We start from the raw sequence: 22,534 nt of genomic DNA, 5'->3' as shown, positions 1-22,534 counted from the left end.
TTTACGGGACGTTTAAGAGGACGAGCGACGACGGGCCGCTCTTCAAGAACGACGAGGCGGAGTCAACAAATGTGTCAAGAGCGATGACGAGCAGCACTCGCGCTTCAGCCGCGGAAAGTCAACTTCAACAACGACGACGCTTTTGTTTGGCCACGATTTTTTACTTGAGTCATTTCCTGAAACACTAACTAGTTTTCTTTATCTTTTATTTACTTGTTTGTAAAGGACACGTATGAATGAATTATGAATATAAACATGTAAATTATTGTACATGTTTAAAAATACATTCATTAAAGTGAAATCGCCCAAAGAGTCGACTCGTTTACAGTTCTGTGAGTTTGTGTTTGGTTTTTGGCCCGCGGGCCGACGTTTACGTTCTTCTGGTCCCGGGAAAATGATGAACACATGAATACATGAAATCTATTTATTTTATTACATGTATTACATTTTTTACTATTTATGATTTATTTTTTATTTACTTTCATTTATTTGTTTATTTATTTTTTATTTATTTTTCATTTTACTCATTTTATTTATTTTATTTCATATTCATTTTTTCATTTTATTTATATTATTTTTTATTCATCTCATTTATCTCATTTTATTTTTCTCATGTATTTCATTCATTTTTGTATGTCCATTATTTTATTCATCTTATTTATTGTATTTATCTTTTGTTTTATATAAGTTATTTATTTAGTTTTTATTTTAGTTATCTTATCTGATTTATTGTATTTATTATTCCTTAATTCAATTTTATTTTAGTCTAAATGACCATCACAATCAAATATAAACATCTGTAACTATTGTCTTAAGTTTGACTCTTGTTTAAATCACCATCAGCTTCATCACAAACGGCTTCTTCAGTGTAAAAAGAAGAGACTTTACATGTGGCACGACTGACCCCTGGTGGCGGCGCGCTGCCATTACAAGAGCCTCACACTGGAGCTCGTTCTCCTTCAGCGTCACAGCAGCGGCTGGTGAATTATCTTTAGGTGGCGCTATTTTAAAGGTTGAATTTCGTAAATGTGATTTCCCGCGTTCTAGAGCATTTTAGGCACTTCTCAACCTCTTCGTCCTCCAGGGGGCGACAACACGCAGTAAAGAGGGAGATTATCCCCCAGAGCGGGAGGTTTCAATTTCTCTCAGAATTAAGAGAAATTAACAAGTAATTACTGACGAAAATACCAGAAGTCGGTCACCAGGACTTGTAGGGTCAACAGGACTTGTAGGGTCAACAGGACATGTAGGGTCAACAGGACATGTAGGGTCAACAGGACTTGTAGGGTCAACAGGACATGTAGGGTCAACAGGACTTGTAGGGTCAACAGGACTTGTAGGGTCAACAGGACATGTAGGGTCAACAGGACTTGTAGGGTCAACAGGACATGTAGGGTCAACAGGACTTGTAGGGTCAACAGGACTTGTAGGGTCAACAGGACTTGTAGGGTCAACAGGACATGTAGGGTCAACAGGACTTGTAGGGTCAACAGGACTTGTAGGGTCAACAGGACTTGTAGGGTCAACAAGACTTGTAGGGTCAACAGGACATGTAGGGTCAACAGGACTTGTAGGGTCAACAGGACTTGTAGGGTCAACAGGACTTGTAGGGTCAACAGGACTTGTAGGGTCAACAGGACTTGTAGGGTCAACAAGACTTGTAGGGTCAACAGGACATGTAGGGTCAACAGGACTTGTAGGGTCAACAGGACATGTAGGACGCAGATCCTTCCCACTTTTCCATCAACAATATGTTTCTGTTCTTAACAGACCGCGCGGACTTGAGCCGGTACTTGAATTGACCGGTCCTAACTCATCTGAGGCACAGGTTATTTTTTCAAAATGAGAGATTATTTAGAAAATAGAATAAAAACAGGCAGTCAGGTCAGGGGGGCGGTGCCCCAGCGCCCCCTATGGGCGAACCGCCACTGGACCACGATGTTCAAAATCGATATCGATACTGAGGAATAGGCTCGATACTCGATACCGATTTCAATACCAAGTTAAGACTTTTTCTTAACTGTAACTTTCAACACTAAATAAATGTACTTTATGTTCCCATGTGGTCTTATTCTTAAACTAGAACTGTTCAGAAGTCACATTCTGTCCTACATCATTCCTTTACTTGAAAAACACCTTCTTTAGGGCCAAACTCCTCCTTTAGGACCAAACTCCTCCTTTAGGACCAAACTCCTCCTTTAGGGCCAAACTCCTCCTTTAGGACCAAACTCCTCCTTTAGGGCCAAACTCCTCCTTTAGGGCCAAACTCCTCCTTTAGGACCAAACTCCTCCTTTAGGGCCAAACTCCTCCTTTAGGGCCAAACTCCTCCTTTTAGGACCAAACTCCTCCTTTAGGGCCAAACTCCTCCTTTAGGACCAAACTCCTCCTTTAGGGCCAAACTCCTCCTTTAGGGCCAAACTCCTCCTTTTAGGACCAAACTCCTCCTTTAGGACCAAACTCCTCCTTTTAGGACCAAACTCCTCCTTTAGGGCCAAACTCCTCCTTTTAGGACCAAACTCCTCCTTTAGGGCCAAACTCCTCCTTTAGGACCAAACTCCTCCTTTTAGGACCAAACTCCTCCTTTAGGACCAAACTCCTCCTTTAGGGCCAAACTCCTCCTTTTAGGACCAAACTCCTCCTTTAGGGCCAAACTCCTCCTTTTAGGACCAAACTCCTCCTTTAGGACCAAACTCCTCCTTTTAGGACCAAACTCCTCCTTTAGGACCAAACTCCTCCTTTAGGACCAAACTCCTCCTTTTAGGACCAAACTCCTCCTTTAGGGCCAAACTCCTCCTTTTAGGACCAAACTCCTCCTTTTAGGACCAAACTCCTCCTCCTTTAGGGCCAAACTCCTTCTTTAGGGCCAAACTCCTCCTTTAGGGCCAAACTCCTCCTTTAGGACCAAACTCCTCCTTTAGGGCCAAACTCCTCCTTTTAGGACCAAACTCCTCCTTTAGGGCCAAACTCCTCCTTTTAGGACCAAACTCCTCCTTTAGGGCCAAACTCCTCCTCCTTTAGGACCAAACTCCTCCTTTAGGGCCAAACTCCTCCTTTAGGGCCAAACTCCTCCTTTTAGGACCAAACTCCTCCTTTAGGGCCAAACTCCTCCTTTTAGGACCAAACTCCTCCTTTAGGGCCAAACTCCTCCTCCTTTAGGACCAAACTCCTCCTTTAGGGCCAAACTCCTCCTTTAGGACCAAACTCCTCCTTTAGGGCCAAACTCCTCCTTTAGGACCAAACTCCTCCTCCTTAAGGACCAAACTCCTCCTTAAGGGCCAAACTCCTCCTTCAGGGCCAAACTCCTCCTTTAGGGCCAAACTCCTCCTTTAGGGCCAAACTCCTCCTTTTAGGACCAAACTCCTCCTTTAGGACCAAACTCCTCCTCCTTAAGGACCAAACTCCTCCTTAAGGGCCAAACTCCTCCTTCAGGGCCAAACTCCTCCTTTAGGGCCAAACTCCTCCTTTAGGGCCAAACTCCTCCTTAAGGACCAAACTCCTCCTTTAGGGCCAAACTCCTCCTTTAGGACAAAACTCCTCCTTTAGGAGAAAACTCCTCCTTTAGGGCCAAACTCCTCCTCCTTAAGGACCAAACTCCTCCTTTTAGGACCAAACTCCTCCTTTTAGGACCAAACTCCTCCTTTAGGGCCAAACTCCTCCTTTAGGGCCAAACTCCTCCTTTAGGGCCAAACTCCTCCTTTAGGACCAAACTCCTCCTTTAGGGCGGGACTACTTTCTCAGCCCAGTACCTTCAGATTGAAAATGACCCCCGATGACTCACTTTGAAAGGTTTTACATTTCACCCCTTGTGGACGAATGTTGTTTTACAGTGAATAAACAGAAAAGATTGAATTAAGAATTAAAATGAATATTTATTTGACACAGATTAAACTTTAGTTTAAAAGTTTCAGATCCAGGACTGAACAGCCAAGAATATTTCACACTAAACTCTTCTAAAATACATTTATGACTCATTTTCACAATAAAACAAAAGTATTTCAACAAAAACGCTTCAACTTTTGGCTAAAAGATGAAACGAAACAAACTTTGAAATATTTAGAAATATTTAGACAGTTTATTAAAAGTAGAACGTCAGTAGCTAAAAAACGTATGTAAATTATATTCATATCATATATTCATTAGAGTATTTTATAGTTTATAATCTAGAACGTTCTCATTTCGCTGATTAAATTATTACATTCAAGATTTTTACAATTCATTTTGTCCGACATTTTATGATTTTGCTTTGATTGTTTTGTGTCACTGCAGAACTTTGGAACTATTTGGTTTATAAAATGTGAAATATAAATAAAACGGATTTGGAAACACAAAGTTTGAAGAGTAAAGTCCGTCAGGTAAAGGCTCAGGAACCAGGAACCAGGAACCCATCAATAATTCTTTATCGGACTGAAGGGTTTAAATATTGGTTCCGATGCTGCTGGGATGTAGTTCCTGTTCTACGCCGCTGGGATGTGGTTCCTGGTTCTACGCCGCTGGGATGTGGTTCCTGGTTCTACGCCGCTGGGAGGTTCCGTACGCGCGCAGAGTTCCTGATGATGCGAGCGAAGTTCTCCTGAGCGCTGGGTTCTCTCTGAACGCTGTGACCGAAGCCGTAGCAGAAGTAGATGATCAAACCTCAGGAAGGAGAGAAGAGAGCGACACATGAGACGGTTCTGGTCAGGAACCGTTCTGAACTGACCAGAACCACTGAACTGACCAGAACCACTGAACTGACCAGAACCACAGCACAGTTTATTCATATTTCATACAATACGTCATCTTTTTGCACGTCTTGACCATTAATTATTATATGTGACTGGACTTCACTGCACCACGTCTTGTTTATAGTTTTGTACTTTTACTTTGTTCTCTCATGTTTTGGACCTTTACACTGAAGGCGCGCTCGCGTTCCGGTGAGGCGTTCCCTCATCAGGATTTAGTGTTAGCGTCGCCCTCTACTGGCAGCAGAGGGAGTAACCGCGGGTGAAGGTGATTGGCAGAAATGCTCAGAACAAAAAGTGGGGATTTATGGACTTTAAACTGTCCAGATCTCGACCTCTGATGTCACAAATCTGGAGAGTTTAAAAGTGTTTTTGTGAAGCTCAGAGCTGGAGCAGAGAAGACGAGAACATCACAGTCTCCTCAGTCCGCCCCGTGGCAGCTGCGGCTACAGAGTCTTGAGTGAAATCCTCCTAAATCCTCGGACCGTCTGGACACTTACCCAGAACCGTCCAGACGCTGAAGCTGATCCAAGTGTCTGCTCCGAGCTGCACCATCAGGTAGATGTTTATGAAGATGCTGAGGACGGGGATCAGGGGCACCCACGGGACCTGGGGGGGACAGAGGGGGAGCAGAGGGGGACAGAGGGGAGCAGGGGACAGAGGGGGAACAGGGGACAGAGGGGGAACAGGGAACAGAGGGGGAGAGAGGAGGACAGAGGGGAGCAGGGGACAGAGGGGGACAGAGGGGGAGCAGGGGACAGAGGGGGAGCAGAGGGGGACAGAGGGGAGCAGGGGACAGAGGGGGAACAGGGGACAGAGGGGGAACAGGGAACAGAGGGGGAGAGAGGAGGACAGAGGGGAGCAGGGGACAGAGGGGGAACAGGGGACAGAGGGGGAACAGGGAACAGAGGGGGAGCAGGGGACAGAGGGGGAGCAGGGGACAGAGGGGGAGAGAGGAGGAGAGAGGAAGACAGAGGGGGAGAGCAGGGGACAGAGGGGGACAGACAGAGGGAGACCGGGGGGGAGAGGGGGACAGCGGGAGCGCAGGGGACAGAGGGGAGCAGTGGGGGAGAGAGGAGGACAGAGGGGGAGCAGGGGATAGTGGGGGACAGACAGAGGGAGAGCAGAGGGGGACAGAGGGGGAGAGCAGGGGACAGAGGGGGAGAGCAGGGGACAGAGGGGGACAGTCTTCAGTATCTTCTCTGTCAGTGAAAGTCTTGTTTCAAAACTCAGTGTCAGTCAAAAGCACTTTACGCCTCAGTTTGTGACACAAATCGCAAAGTTCAATGTTTGTGGATTTCTATTTGGGAGATTTCGTTCAAAAACAGTCATCGCCCATAGTTACATAGGCCCCGCCCACCATCTGAGATCAGAACATGAGCTTATGAGCTAATGAGTCTTACATTTGACAATAATGAACATAACGAGCATGAGCGACGCGATGATGGTTTGAAGCTCGTCCGCTACATATTTTACCATAAACGGGGCTTTGGTGGAGTTCTGAGGCTGTCTCCAGATCAGGACCACGGCCAGCACCAGGACCAGGACCAGGACCGAGGCCAGGACCACGGCCCAGACCTCACGAGTCTGGAGGAAGAGCAGGGCTTCGGACAAGAGGAGACTCAGCACCAGAACCAGCAGCACTGAGGAGAAAGAACTGTACTGACGGTTGTACAGGGCTTTTGTCTAAGAACTCTATAAATACTCTATAAATACTCTATAATGACGGTGTGAAGAAAAGATCACACATTCTAAACAGCACATATAAGGATGCACTGTAAATAACTGCAAACACTAAGTACAGAGCAGTTTGAATGTATTTTAGCTTTATTGTTACACAGCAGGTTAAAGATGAAGAGACGATGATGCTAATAATGCAAATGTCACAATATATAATTCTAGTGTTAAAATAACTTTCCTCTCTGACAAGAGTACAAGAGGACAAGAGTACAAGAGGACAAGAGTACAGGAGTACAAGAGTACAAGAGTACAGGAGTACAAGAGTACAAGAGTACAGGAGTACAGGAGTACAGGAGTACAAGAGTACAAGAGTACAGGAGTACAGGAGTACAAGAGTACAAGAGTACAAGAGTACAAGAGTACAAGAGTACAAGAGTACAAGAGTACAAGAGTACAGGAGTACAGGAGTACAAGAGTACAAGAGTACAAGAGTACAAGAGTACAAGAGTACAGGAGTACAAGAGTACAGGAGTACAGGAGTACAGGAGTACAAGAGTACAAGAGTACAAGAGTACAAGAGTACAAGAGTACAAGAGTACAAGAGTACAGGAGTACAGGAGTACAGGAGTACAGGAGTACAAGAGTACAAGAGTACAGGAGTACAAGAGTACAAGAGTACAAGAGTACAAGAGTACAAGAGTACAGGAGTACAAGAGTACAGGAGTACAGGAGTACAGGAGTACAAGAGTACAAGAGTACAAGAGTACAAGAGTACAGGAGTACAGGAGTATAGAAGTACAGGAGTATAGAAGTATAGGAGCACAGGAGTATAGAAGTATAGGAGTACAGGAGTATAGAAGTATAGAAGTACAGGAGTACTCCTGCAGGAGTACAGGAGTACAGGAGTACAGGAGTACAGGAGTATAGAAGTATAGAAGTACAGGAGTACAGGAGTACAGAAGTATAGAAGTATAGGAGTACAGGAGTACAGAAGTACAGGAGTACAGGAGTACAAGAGTACAGGAGTACAAGAGTACAGGAGTACAAGAGTACAGGAGTACAGGAGTATAGGAGTACAGGAGTATAGAAGTACAGGAGTATAGAAGTACAGGAGTATAGAAGTATAGGAGCACAGGAGTATAGAAGTATAGGAGTACAGGAGTATAGAAGTATAGAAGTACAGGAGTACAGGAGTACAGGAGTACAGGAGTACAGGAGTATAGAAGTATAGAAGTACAGGAGTACAGGAGTACAGAAGTATAGAAGTACAGGAGTACAGGAGTACAGAAGTACAGGAGTACAGGAGTACAAGAGTACAGGAGTACAAGAGTACAGGAGTACAGGAGTATAGAAGTACAGGAGTATAGAAGTACAGGAGTATAGAAGTACAGGAGTATAGGAGTATAGAAGTACAGGAGTACAGGAGTATAGAAGTATAGAAGTACAGGAGTACAGGAGTATAGAAGTATAGGAGTACAGGAGTACAGGAGTATAGAAGTATAGAAGTATAGGAGTACAGGAGTACAGGAGTATAGAAGTATAGAAGTACAGGAGTACAGGAGTACAGAAGTATAGAAGTATAGGAGTACAGAAGTATAGGAGTACAGGAGTACAGTAGTACAGGAGTATAGAAGTACAGGAGTATAGAAGTACAGGAGTACAGGAGTACAAGAGTACAAGAGTACAAGAGTACAAGAGTACAAGAGTACAGGAGTACAGGAGTACAGGAGTATAGGAGTATAGGAGTATAGGAGTACAGGAGTATAGAAGTACAGGAGTATAGAAGTATAGAAGTATAGAAGTACAGGAGTATAGAAGTACAGGAGTACAGGAGTATAGGATTATAGAAGTACAGGAGTACAGGAGTATAGAAGTATAGGAGTACAGGAGCACAGGAGTATAGAAGTATAGAAGTATAGAAGTACAGGAGTACAGGAGTACAGAAGTATAGACGTATAGGAGTACAGGAGTATAGAAGTATAGGAGTACAGGAGTACAGGAGTATAGAAGTATAGGAGTACAGGAGTACAGGAGTACAGAAGTATAGGAGTACAGGAGTACAGGAGTATAGTAGTACAGGAGTATAGAAGTACAGGAGTATAGAAGTACAGGAGTATAGGAGTATAGAAGTACAGGAGTACAGGAGTACAGGAGTATAGAAGTATAGAAGTACAGGAGTACAGGAGTACAGAAGTATAGAAGTATAGGAGTACAGGAGTACAGGAGTACAGGAGTAAAAGAGTACAAGAGTACAAGAGTACAGGAGTACAGGAGTACAGGAGTATAGGAGTATAGGAGTATAGGAGTACAGAAGTATAGGAGCACAGGAGTATAGAAGTATAGGAGTACAGGAGTATAGAAGTATAGAAGTACAGGAGTACAGGAGTACAGGAGTACAGGAGTACAAGAGTACAAGAGTACAGGAGTACAGGAGTACAAGAGTACAGGAGTACAAGAGTACAAGAGTACAAGAGTACAGGAGTACAAGAGTACAGGAGTACAAGAGTACAAGAGTACAAGAGTACAGGAGTACAGGAGTATAGAAGTACAGGAGTATAGAAGTATAGGAGCACAGGAGTATAGAAGTATAGGAGTACAGGAGTATAGAAGTATAGAAGTACAGGAGTACAGGAGTACAGGAGTACAGGAGTATAGAAGTATAGAAGTACAGGAGTACAGGAGTACAGAAGTATAGAAGTATAGGAGTACAGGAGTACAGAAGTACAGGAGTACAGGAGTACAAGAGTACAGGAGTACAGGAGTATAGGAGTACAGGAGTATAGAAGTACAGGAGTATAGAAGTACAGGAGTATAGAAGTACAGGAGTATAGGAGTATAGAAGTACAGGAGTACAGGAGTACAGGAGTATAGAAGTATAGAAGTACAGGAGTACAGGAGTACAGAAGTATAGAAGTATAGGAGTACAGGAGTACAGGAGTATAGAAGTATAGGAGTACAGGAGTACAGGAGTATAGAAGTATAGAAGTACAGGAGTACAGGAGTACAGAAGTATAGAAGTATAGGAGTACAGAAGTATAGGAGTACAGGAGTACAGTAGTACAGGAGTATAGAAGTACAGGAGTATAGAAGTACAGGAGTACAGGAGTACAAGAGTACAGGAGTACAAGAGTACAGGAGTACAGGAGTACAGGAGTATAGGAGTATAGGAGTACAGGAGTATAGAAGTACAGGAGTATAGAAGTATAGAAGTATAGAAGTACAGGAGTATAGAAGTACAGGAGTACAGGAGTATAGGATTATAGAAGTACAGGAGTACAGGAGTATAGAAGTATAGGAGTACAGGAGCACAGGAGTATAGAAGTATAGAAGTATAGAAGTACAGGAGTACAGGAGTACAGAAGTATAGAAGTATAGGAGTACAGGAGTATAGAAGTATAGGAGTACAGGAGTACAGGAGTATAGAAGTATAGGAGTACAGGAGTACAGGAGTACAGAAGTATAGGAGTACAGGAGTACAGGAGTATAGTAGTACAGGAGTATAGAAGTACAGGAGTATAGAAGTACAGGAGTACAGGAGTATAGAAGTACAGGAGTACAAGAGTACAAGAGTACAAGAGTACAGGAGTACAGGAGTACAAGAGTACAAGAGTACAAGAGTACAAGAGTACAGGAGTACAAGAGTACAAGAGTACAAGAGTACAAGAGTACAAGAGTACAAGAGTACAGGAGTACAGGAGTACAGGAGTACAAGAGTACAGGAGTACAGGAGTACAAGAGTACAAGAGTACAAGAGTACAAGAGTACAGGAGTACAAGAGTACAGGAGTATAAGAGTATAAGAGTACAGGAGTATAGGAGTATAGGAGTATAGGAGTATAGGAGTACAGGAGTACAGGAGTATAGGAGTATAGAAGTACAGGAGTACAGGAGTACAGAAGTATAGAAGTATAGAAGTACAGGAGTACAGGAGTACAGAAGTATAGAAGTATAGGAGTACAGGAGTACAGGAGTATAGAAGTATAGGAGTACAGGAGTACAGGAGTATAGAAGTATAGAAGTACAGGAGTACAGGAGTACAGGAGTACAGTAGTACAGGAGTATAGAAGTACAGGAGTATAGAAGTACAGGAGTACAGGAGTACAAGAGTACAGGAGTAAAAGAGTACAAGAGTACAAGAGTACAGGAGTACAGGAGTACAGGAGTATAGGAGTATAGGAGTATAGGAGTACAGGAGTATAGAAGTACAGGAGTATAGAAGTATAGAAGTATAGAAGTACAGGAGTATAGAAGTACAGGAGTACAGGAGTATAGGATTATAGAAGTACAGGAGTATAGAAGTATAGAAGTATAGAAGTACAGGAGTATAGAAGTACAGGAGTACAGGAGTATAGGATTATAGAAGTACAGGAGTACAGGAGTATAGAAGTATAGAAGTACAGGAGTATAGAAGTATAGGAGCAAAGGAGTATAGAAGTATAGGAGTACAGGAGTACAGGAGTACAAGAGTACAAGAGTACAGGAGTACAAGAGTACAGGAGTACAAGAGTACAAGAGTACAGGAGTACAAGAGTACAGGAGTATAAGAGTATAAGAGTACAGGAGTATAGGAGTATAGGAGTATAGGAGTACAGGAGTACAGGAGTATAGGAGTATAGAAGTACAGGAGTACAGGAGTACAGAAGTATAGAAGTATAGGAGTACAGAAGTATAGGAGTACAGGAGTACAGGAGTATAGTAGTACAGGAGTATAGAAGTACAGGAGTACAGAAGTACAGGAGTACAGGAGTACAGGAGTATAGGAGTATAGGAGTATAGGAGTACAGGAGTATAGAAGTACAGGAGTATAGAAGTATAGAAGTATAGAAGTACAGGAGTATAGAAGTACAGGAGTACAGGAGTATAGGATTATAGAAGTACAGGAGTACAGGAGTATAGAAGTATAGGAGTACAGGAGTATAGAAGAGTATAGAGGAGTATAGAAGTATAGGAGTACAGGAGCACAGGAGTATAGAAGTATAGAAGTATAGAAGTACAGGAGTACAGGAGTACAGAAGTATAGAAGTATAGGAGTACAGGAGTATAGAAGTATAGGAGTACAGGAGTACAGGAGTATAGGAGTACAGGAGTATAGAAGTATAGGAGTACAGGAGTACAGGAGTACAGAAGTATAGGAGTACAGGAGTATAGTAGTACAGGAGTATAGAAGTACAGGAGTATAGAAGTACAGGAGTACAGGAGTAAAAGAGTACAAGAGTACAAGAGTACAGGAGTACAGGAGTACAGGAGTACAGGAGTATAGGAGTATAGGAGTATAGGAGTACAGGAGTATAGAAGTACAGGAGTATAGAAGTATAGAAGTATAGAAGTACAGGAGTATAGAAGTACAGGAGTACAGGAGTATAGGATTATAGAAGTACAGGAGTATAGAAGTATAGAAGTATAGAAGTACAGGAGTATAGAAGTACAGGAGTACAGGAGTATAGGATTATAGAAGTACAGGAGTACAGGAGTATAGAAGTATAGAAGTACAGGAGTATAGAAGTATAGGAGCAAAGGAGTATAGAAGTATAGGAGTACAGGAGTACAGGAGTACAAGAGTACAAGAGTACAGGAGTACAAGAGTACAGGAGTACAAGAGTACAAGAGTACAGGAGTACAAGAGTACAGGAGTATAAGAGTATAAGAGTACAGGAGTATAGGAGTATAGGAGTATAGGAGTACAGGAGTACAGGAGTATAGGAGTATAGAAGTACAGGAGTACAGGAGTACAGAAGTATAGAAGTATAGGAGTACAGAAGTATAGGAGTACAGGAGTACAGGAGTATAGTAGTACAGGAGTATAGAAGTACAGGAGTACAGAAGTACAGGAGTACAGGAGTACAGGAGTACAGGAGTATAGGAGTATAGGAGTATAGGAGTACAGGAGTATAGAAGTACAGGAGTATAGAAGTATAGAAGTATAGAAGTACAGGAGTATAGAAGTACAGGAGTACAGGAGTATAGGATTATAGAAGTACAGGAGTACAGGAGTATAGAAGTATAGGAGTACAGGAGTATAGAAGAGTATAGAGGAGTATAGAAGTATAGGAGTACAGGAGCACAGGAGTATAGAAGTATAGAAGTATAGAAGTACAGGAGTACAGGAGTACAGAAGTATAGAAGTATAGGAGTACAGGAGTATAGAAGTATAGGAGTACAGGAGTACAGGAGTATAGGAGTACAGGAGTATAGAAGTATAGGAGTACAGGAGTACAGGAGTACAGAAGTATAGGAGTACAGGAGTATAGTAGTACAGGAGTATAGAAGTACAGGAGTATAGAAGTACAGGAGTACAGGAGTATAGAAGTACAGGAGTACAAGAGTACAAGAGTACAAGAGTACAAGAGTACAGGAGTACAAGAGTACAAGAGTACAAGAGTACAGGAGTACAAGAGTACAAGAGTACAAGAGTACAAGAGTACAAGAGTACAAGAGTACAGGAGTACAGGAGTACAAGAGTACAAGAGTACAGGAGTACAAGAGTACAGGAGTACAAGAGTACAGGAGTACAAGAGTACAGGAGTACAAGAGTACAGGAGTATAAGAGTACAGGAGTATAAGAGTATAAGAGTACAGGAGTATAGGAGTATAGGAGTATAGGAGTACAGGAGTACAGGAGTACAGGAGTATAGAAGTATAGGAGTACAGGAGTACAGGAGTATAGAAGTATAGAAGTACAGGAGTACAGGAGTATAGGAGTACAGGAGTACAGGAGTACAGGAGTATAGAAGTATAGAAGTACAGGAGTACAGGAGTATAGAAGTACAGGAGTATAGAAGTACAGGAGTACAGGAGTATAGGAGTACAGGAGTATAGAAGTACAGGAGTATAGAAGTATAGAAGTACAGGAGTACAGGAGTATAGAAGTACAGAAGTACAAAAGTACAGGAGTATAGGAGTATAGAAGTACAGGAGTATAAGAGTCTCTCACAGACGCAGAGGACAGCGTTCTGCACGTTCTTGGAGGTTCGGGGCGTGGCTCTGTGAGGAGGAATGAGAAAACCCATCAAACTGAAGCTCTCGCTCCTCACGATGACGTCGTCTTCTTTGTATCTGAGGAAATGATATTCAACTTTACATAAAGGTCTGAAAATGACCGACAGCAACACGTCCAGAGCGAGGACGGAGAGAGGACGGAGCCAGGACGGAGCCAGGACAGAGCCAGGACAGAGCCAGGACAGAGCGAGGACGGAGCGAGGACAGCGAGGACAGAGCCAGGACAGAGCCAGGACAGAGCGAGGACGGAGCAAGGACAGCGAGGACAGAGCCAGGACAGAGCCAGGACAGGGCGAGGACAGAGAGAGGACGGAGCCAGAACAGAGCCAGGACAGAGCCAAGACAGCAACACGTCCAGAGCGAGGACGGAGCATGTAGGCTCTGTACCTGAGCACCAGGAGGCAGACTGACACCAGCATGTAGGCTCTGTACCTGAGCACCAGGAGGCAGACGGACACCAGCATGTAGGCTCTGTACCTGAGCACCAGGAGGCAGACTGACACCAGCGTGTAGGCTCTGTACCTGAGCACCAGGAGGCAGACGGACACCAGCATGTAGGCTCTGTACCTGAGCACCAGGAGGCAGACTGACACCAGCATGTAGGCTCTGTACCTGAGCACCAGGAGGCAGACGGACACCAGCATGTAGGCTCTGTACCTGAGCACCAGGAGGCAGACGGACACCAGCATGTAGGCTCTGTACCTGAGCACCAGGAGGCAGACCGACACCAGCGTGTAGGCTCTGTACCTGAGCACCAGGGGGCAGACTGACACCAGCATGTAGGCTCTGTACCTGAGCACCAGGAGGCAGACGGACACCAGCATGTAGGCTCTGTACCTGAGCACCAGGAGGCAGACTGACACCAGCGTGTAGACTCTGTACCTGAGCACCAGGAGGCAGACGGACACCAGCGTGTAGGCTCTGTACCTGAGCACCAGGGGGCAGACTGACACCAGCGTGTAGACTCTGTACCTGAGCACCAGGAGGCAGACGGACACCAGCATGTAGGCTCTGTACCTGAGCACCAGGAGGCAGACGGACACCAGCATGTAGGCTCTGTACCTGAGCACCAGGAGGCAGAAGGACACCAGCATGTAGGCTCTGTACCTGAGCACCAGGAGGCAGACTGACACCAGCATGTAGGCTCTGTACCTGAGCACCAGGAGGCAGACGGACACCAGCATGTAGGCTCTGTACCTGAGCACCAGGAGGCAGACTGACACCAGCGTGTAGGCTCTGTACCTGAGCACCAGGAGGCAGACGGACACCAGCATGTAGGCTCTGTACCTGAGCACCAGGAGGCAGACTGACACCAGCATGTAGGCTCTGTACCTGAGCACCAGGAGGCAGACGGACACCAGCATGTAGGCTCTGTACCTGAGCACCAGGAGGCAGACGGACACCAGCATGTAGGCTCTGTACCTGAGCACCAGGAGGCAGACCGACACCAGCGTGTAGGCTCTGTACCTGAGCACCAGGGGGCAGACTGACACCAGCATGTAGGCTCTGTACCTGAGCACCAGGAGGCAGACGGACACCAGCATGTAGGCTCTGTACCTGAGCACCAGGAGGCAGACCAACACCAGCGTGTAGGCTCTGTACCTGAGCACCAGGAGGCAGACGGACACCAGCATGTAGGCTCTGTACCTGAGCACCAGGAGGCTGACGGACACCATCATGTAGGCGAAGATGGTCCCGATGGAACTCAAGTCGACCAGGGCTTTGAGGTCGAACAGCAGCACCATGAAAGCTGAGCACAGACACAGACGATTACGACGAGCTGGTTCATGGTTGTCCACCACACGACAAACTGCACAGACTGACCGGCCACAGCACCGGACGACAGCGTGGCCAACACCGGGCTCTGTCTGGAGCTCATGAACCTCAGCGGTTTGAACAGCAGCCCGTCTCTGGCCATCGCAAACAGCACCCGTGCCATCGAGAACATCATGCCCAAAAGACTAAGGGAGACACAAAAGACTAGAGACTCTTGGATTATTTTGGAATACACAAAACTAAATTTCCTGTAATTTGGCACAATTTCAAGATTATTTTGACTATTGTAGTAAATATTCATTAACGTCCTCATATTAATATAAAACAGATCTGATGGACCCTTTAAAGAGCATAGTTTTTACTGTGACGTGCACAAAGGATACAAATGTGTGTGAATGACTTTTTGTTGCTTATTTTTCCAGTGTAAGCCAATTGGCTCCTCTTGATCAGGACAGAATATCACTTTTGAACTTTTAATTTTAAACCTTCAATATAAATGATAATGACATTATTTTCACTGTTTGGTCACCAGGGGCCCCCCAAGTATGAGGCGGCACTGGGAAAAATACAGTAAAATGCCTAGTTTCAGTTAAGTTACCAGCCGATCAGATATGGCCACGCCACTGGGGGGCCAATCGAATTTCAGGGGTGGCAAGTGCCCCCAAGTGGCCCCTGGATCATAGGCAGAATACTGCCTATGATGAAAAGTACTGTTAATATTTCTATATGAAAACCTCAATAACAAACAATAATACTTCTAATTAACGTTCCAACACAAATACGTTTGGTGTAAAGCCACATTCACCTAAACAAGACGTTCACATTTTAGCATGGGAGGGCATCTGACTGACCTGGTGGACAGTGCACAGACGGAGCCCACAGCCACAGCGTACTTGGCAAAGTCCCAGCCCACGTACTCTAAGGCGACGGGCAGCGGGCTGTGCGTGTCCAGGAGGTGGTAGGGCATCAGGAGCGTTAGCGAGGCAGAGACGCCGAAGTACACCACGAAACAGAACAGCAGCGAGACCACGATGCCCAGAGGGAGCGCCCTCTTCGGGTTCTGCACCTCCTCACCTGCACGGAGCATGGGCACAGAGCATGGGCACAGAGCATGGGCACGGGGCATGGGCACGGGGCATGGGCACGGAGCACAGGGCACGGAGCACGGACACAGGGCATGGGGCACAGGGGATGGGCACGGAGCACGGAGTATGGGCACTGTGCACTGAGTACAGAACACAGGGCATGGGGCATGGGGCATGGGCACGAAGCATGGGAAACAGGATGTACCTGTGGTGGCGATGGTGTCAAAGCCCACGAAGCTGTAGAAACACGTGGCAGCTCCAGATAAAGTCCCTTCAAACCCAAAGGGGAAAAACCCTCCAGAGCCAAAGTCAGAGTCTGAGGAGTTCTGAGCAAACGACCGGTTCCTGAGCAGGACCAGAGCGTGGATTAAAATCAGAATCAGAACTTGTTTTTGATCATTTGTAACACCCACTAAAGCCGCGCTCCACACTGGACAGTTTTTAAATATATTCTTTTCTTCACCTTTATCACTTTATAAATAGTCTTGATCTTCATCACATCATAAATGGTCTTGACCTTCATCACTTCATGGTCTTCACCTTCTGTGTGCCGTGGAGTTCAGGTCTGTCGTGCTGAGTCTCCAGTTGTTGGCGTCTCCTTTCACAAACCCTGCGACAATGATGAAGAACAGCACAGCCACGTTCACGCCTGTGAAAGCCGTGTTCACGATCGTCGACTCCTTCACGCCTAACGCCAGGATTCCTGACACACAAAGGTCAAAGGGTCAGATACAGACAACGGGATGGCCATCATCGTCCCTGTCTCCACTGGACTTCAGACCTGTGGCGCTGACGTCTGTAGTCATGAAGTCATTCGAGCGCCTGGTCCTCCCCCACCTCAAGTTCTCCACTTCCCCTCTGCTGGACCCCCTGCTGGACTCCCTGCTGGACCCCCTGCTGGACTCCCTGCTGGAGCCCCTGCTGGACTCCCTGCTGGAGCCCCTGCTTGACCCCCTGCAGTTCCCCTACAGAGTCAACAGGTCTGTGGACGACGCCATCAACCTGGCTCTGCACTCCCTCCTGCAGCACCTGGACTCCCCGGGAACCTACACCAGGATCCTGTTTGTGGACTTCAGCTCTGCATCAACACCACCTTCCTGCTCTGCTCCAGGACAAGCTCAGCACAGGAGCTCCACAGGGCTGTGTACTTTCTCCCCTGCTCTTCTCCCTGTACACAAACTGCTGCACCTTCAGCCACAACGACACCACCCTCATCGCCACCACGACAACACCCTCATCGGGCTAATCTTGAACGGGGATGAGTCTGTCTACAGGAGGTGGAGCGGCTGGTGTCCTGGTGCAGCGGTAACAACCTGGAGTTCACCGCCCAGTAGACAGTGGAGATGATCGTGGACTTCAGGAAAGTCACACATCTATTTCACATTTCGTGCCACTGCTGCCCGTACCTGCCAGAAGCATGACGAGTGTCGCAGAGAAGAAGTCCGGGTACGGGCCGAGTCCAGGAGAGTCCATGGGCGTGAACCGCTCCAGAGTGCGACCAATCACGTTATCGATGAGGTCGTCAAACGTCCCGGTCCAGGCTTTGGCCACACTCGAGGCTCCTGCCACAAAAAAAGGACCCAAACTGCTTGTCTTTGTTTGTCCTTTACAGTAGAAGCCGATTGTACCTTTGAGGGGCCCCTGGGTTTGTCCAATTTGAGATGTCGTTATCCCTTAAAAATGATTTCCCTCACCAATATTTATTTCACTACTACACCATATAACACTAGATTATCGTAATTTCTTCTATATCAGACAATAAATAAGAGACGCTGTAATTATTTTTGACATTTTTTGGATGGAAATTTCTATCTTTGGACGTTTCTGACGAAGATGGAAGTTGATGAATATCTTTAATCTACCATATTATACTGTAAAAATATTAGTGTAGTTGACGAGGTTATTCATTAACTGGGGTCCGGGAGCAGAACCACGCGTCAACCTCTTACTTCTCCAGCAACGACACATCCACTCTTTAACCACGCCTCTAATTACCCAGAAGGCCTCTATATACACACAGGCCAATCCCAGCATCTCTTGTTGTCTCTGCTCTCTCGACCCCGCCCTCCCACCCATGTCTCTATCATCTTCACCTTAACACATCACCATCTACGGAGGGGGAGTTCTGACAGAGCCCCGATCCTGAGTCTCGACCCAGCCAACGATCATTGCTCCATCATCGCTTCATCATCGCTCCATCATCCATCCATCATCGCTCCATCATCCATCCATCATCGCTCCATCATCCATACATCATTCATCCATCATCACTATTATCAATAAACATTCTTTCGTATTACATTCTAGTGGCGTGGTCCTTGCTAGTGAAGTCACATCCAGTTTTGCGGATCTATTAAATAATCTTAAAGGTCCAGAAATGAGACAATAATCAGACTTTTGGTGTGCGTAAACATAACCACAGACAGTTGGAGGCGACTATACTTTTTGAGTAAGATTGAGGAGTTAAGTTCCAAGACAATTTAAAGTCAAAGGAATATCAACGTTCTGAAGAGGAATCATTTAAACTCTAGATGTAGATTTTTAAAGCGACGTTGGACTGACCGATGACGTAGGACAGGAGCAGGTTCCAGCCGGCGACGAAGGCCCACAGCTCGCCCACCGTGACATATGCGTAGAGGTACGCGGAACCCGTCTTGGGAACTCGGGCCCCGAACTCGGCGTAGCACAGGCCCGAGAACACGGCCGCCAGCGCCGCCACCAGGAAGGACAGGATGATACTGGGACCGGCCACCTCACGGGCCACCTCGCCGGAGAGGACGTACACGCCGCCGCCCAGGATGCTGCCCACGCCCAGCCCGATCAGGTCCACCGCGCTCAGGCAGCGGGAGAGGCCCGAGTCGCCCGCCGCCGCCGGGTGGATGGGCTTCCTGCGGCTCAGAGTCTGGACGAAAACCTTGACTTTAGACCAACGAGCTCCACAGGCAGAAGGGCTGAAGAGACAGAGAGATTTAAATGTCTTCTTTGTGAAAAAAAAGACATGAATATATGGAGTAGAGTCGTCCGAGGAAGAGTGAAAACATAATACCTGCACCAAACAGGAAATACATCTAAATAACATCTATGAATGAAGAAAAACACACTTCGAGGTCAGATATGTTTGGAGGAGGAACAATTGTGAAATGAATTAACAAAATGCCTTACTTATTTTATGTATGAAAATATAATATGATTTAAAGCTTGTAATAAATCTTTAAACGACACGAGAAGTTTCAAATTGTCGGATCTAAACTGAACATTTGGTCTTGAAATCACCTTTGGTCCATTTCAGACGACGTGAGGCCCATGTGTGAGGCGAGCTTGTTCTCTCCATGTCAGACCGCCACGCCTGAATTCAATCAGCCAATCACATGCAGGGGGCGGGGCATAACACAAGTTTGAACATTCTCCATCGTCATTGTCAATCAACATTATGAACATCATGCACTTTTTAAATGATAGAAATCACCACAGAATACACAAAATACTATCAAATTAAATATTGTCAGTATTAAAAATTCTGAATAACTGAATATTTTTTTTGCTTTTTGTGCATCACAGTTTTATGAGCTTGTTTGTATGGTTTTCTAATTCAATACGATTTTAAAATGTTAAAGCCAGTTACAGTTAGAACAGCCACAGATGACGTCATCCCTGAAACCCACCTGCACCGCTCTGAACGCGTCGCTAGGTGGCGCCAGAGCAAAGAGACAGAACACAGCCTCATGTTTCCTCCAGCTCCACGGTATCGATGACATAATGCTTTTCCAATCCAGGGAAATAAATAAATAAATCACGAGGAATTTAGTTTGGAATCTAAAAAATGCACAAAACAATGAACAAAACCTCGTATTTTCACATTTTTACATTCAATTTAACCAGTTTTACACCAATTTAACCAGTTTTTGACACATTCATCGTCACTGAAATTGCACAAAATTCTGTAAAATGTCCCTTTTGCGCGACTTTGTGCATTTCCCACGATCCTCCCCTCCCCCCGGATCCCTCCCTCTGCGTGTGGCATGCCCTTGCGTTGACTATTAATTATTCATCTATGCAAATTAATATGTACAGGGACCACCTCTGTTACTGTAGGGGTTGTTTAGGGGGGATTGTTTAGTGCAGATAAATGTGCATCTTGGAATAAGGCCTAATACTTTGAAATGTGGATAACTTACGACGCATGAATGTACGTTTATCGACTGTTTGAAATGTCGTGATGATTTATCCCGTAGTTAGTGAATACTTCAACTACATTTCTTTTTTGGAACGCCCCAAATCACAAACAGCAGTTGCCTCGAACACGACAGCGAAAAACAGATTAAACGATTGTTCACGGGGACTTGGCAGTGTCCCAGCGTCCCGAGGACTAAACCAGGTCAAATCCATCATCAGTGACAGAAAGTGAACAAAAGACTTTATTATATATTTATAAATGACTTTCCTCCAGTGTAATGGCAGAATGTGTGTTTTGTAAGCAAATGGGGGCCCGGATTATGGACTAAACCAGGTCTAAAACATACTTTGCCGTTGTGGAATGCTCCTTATCCAAAAATCTTCCAAACATAAACCTTCGCTCGCTCTCGGTGTTTCCTCCATGAACAGAAGGCAGTATTAAAGAGACTAAAAATGGCCTCTGTGTGTTTTGGTTGTGTATTTTGAAGTCGTGTCAACGTGTGAAGCCTGTGACATCAGTGAGTCTGTGCGAGAGTCAGATCGTCATGGAAACGCCCAGCCCAGAAACACATGTTCTTTAAGTGGAAATAGAAAACGGGAAAAAGAAGGAGCAGAGTCAGAGAAGACCTGGTGTTGAACTGAACCTGAACCAAACCAGCGATAAACCAGCGATAAACTAGAGCTAAACCCAGATTAAACCAGGGACTAAACCGGGATATTGTTCTAACGTAAATATATAATAAGTCAAACAAACTCTATTCAATGTCTTTATTTCGTGGTAATTGTTTACAGAAATTTCCCAAAAATTTGGCGTCACGAACAGGAACAGGAAATATTGACGTTTAATAGAGTTTGTGTTTCTCAAAAGGGGATTTATATTTACTCGTGCATAGTAAATATCACTTTCCCTCACAAAGGTCTCTGTCCCTCGTCCTCCACCATGACCCTGAGCCATGACCCTGAGCCATGACCCTGAGCCATGACCCTGAGCCATGACCCTGAGCCATAACCCTGAGCCATGACCCTGAGCCATGACCCTAAGCACGACTGGCACGATGCAGAGGCGCCATCTTTATCAGGGGCCCATGTCAGCTGTAGACAACATAACATTTGTCTAATGCCGTGTAGATTTTTTGTGTTATTTGTTGTTAATTTTATTGTGCCATTGTGTTTATTGCAGATAATTATATCGTTGAGTCGTTGAGGTTCTTTTTCATGTTCAGATGACAAAGAAAGTTATTTTAAAATGCTTTATCTTCCAAATACAACCGGAGTCGTGCCCAGTGCGGCGCAGGCGAGCTTCGTAATCCCACTTCCTCTAATCTGCCGGCGTCTGGTGGCACTACGGTTAATTGCGCAGCGCGATCCGAGGGTCAGATCCCCAAAGGCCGAGGATAATCCCGCTCCTGGGACCTGAACCGGACACCTCTTCACAGACGGGCCCCACTGAACCCGTCAACCCTTCACCACCATCACAGACATGGCCATCGCATTTCATCCATCTTCACTTAATGTCGGTTTGATGAATAAATAGTTGTGTAATCGTCGTTACACCACAGATCGTTGGAATAAAGACTCTATTAATAATGCACAATTCTATATTATTATTATTCATGATATTAATATAATAACATGTTCATATCCCGAGAAATAAGACAACAATAACCAGATCAAATGTTGTGAAAGTGTGATTGTAGAGCGCAAATGAAAGTGCTTCACAGAAGAGGAAAATGTGCATTCATTTCACAAAACAAAGAGATAAAAACGTCAATTACACTTCAAATGATGCATATGAAACATTTTGAGTCACAATCGCAGCTGAAGTGTAAATCGTTGGATAAGACTGATCGTAACCTGCGGCGTGTTGTACCTGGTAGAGCGAAACTCGACTAAAACGAGGCCCTGGAGCAGCGGTCAAGATGAAAGAGTCTAGAGAAATGAATATTCAGACCTGTAAAATATATTAAACCTGGTTTACACCTGGTTTAGACCCGGTTTGGACCTGGTTTAGACCTGGTTTAAACCTGATTTAGACCTGGTTTAGATCTGTTTTGGACCTGGTTTAGATCTGTTTTGGACCTGGTTTAGACCTGGTTTAGACCTGGT

General features: G+C 45.2%; 1 protein-coding gene across 1 annotated transcript in view; it reads right to left on the bottom strand.

Moving 5' to 3' along the window:
* Positions 1-4,458: 4,458 nt before the first annotated feature.
* LOC140350818 (cationic amino acid transporter 2-like) overlaps positions 4,459-22,534 on the bottom strand; it is a 30,322-nt gene continuing 12,246 nt past the window's right edge. The window contains exons 3-13 of the mRNA XM_072436333.1: positions 18,818-19,206; positions 17,662-17,817; positions 16,796-16,958; positions 16,461-16,600; positions 16,022-16,244; positions 15,219-15,355; positions 15,042-15,144; positions 13,330-13,451; positions 6,196-6,362; positions 5,220-5,328; positions 4,459-4,633 (exon numbers count right to left, since the gene is read on the bottom strand). Of these exons, the coding sequence (XP_072292434.1) occupies positions 4,512-4,633; positions 5,220-5,328; positions 6,196-6,362; positions 13,330-13,451; positions 15,042-15,144; positions 15,219-15,355; positions 16,022-16,244; positions 16,461-16,600; positions 16,796-16,958; positions 17,662-17,817; positions 18,818-19,206 (1,831 nt within the window). The 3' untranslated portion in view covers positions 4,459-4,511. The remainder of the gene's footprint in view (positions 4,634-5,219; positions 5,329-6,195; positions 6,363-13,329; positions 13,452-15,041; positions 15,145-15,218; positions 15,356-16,021; positions 16,245-16,460; positions 16,601-16,795; positions 16,959-17,661; positions 17,818-18,817; positions 19,207-22,534) is intronic.

Source organism: Eucyclogobius newberryi, unplaced genomic scaffold, assembly GCF_026437365.1.
Source record: "Eucyclogobius newberryi isolate DKJ021-1_F unplaced genomic scaffold, fEucNew1.0.hap1 SCAF_8, whole genome shotgun sequence".
Taxonomy (NCBI): Eukaryota; Metazoa; Chordata; class Actinopteri; order Gobiiformes; family Gobiidae; genus Eucyclogobius; species Eucyclogobius newberryi.
This window is presented reverse-complemented; position numbering and strand designations above follow the sequence as displayed.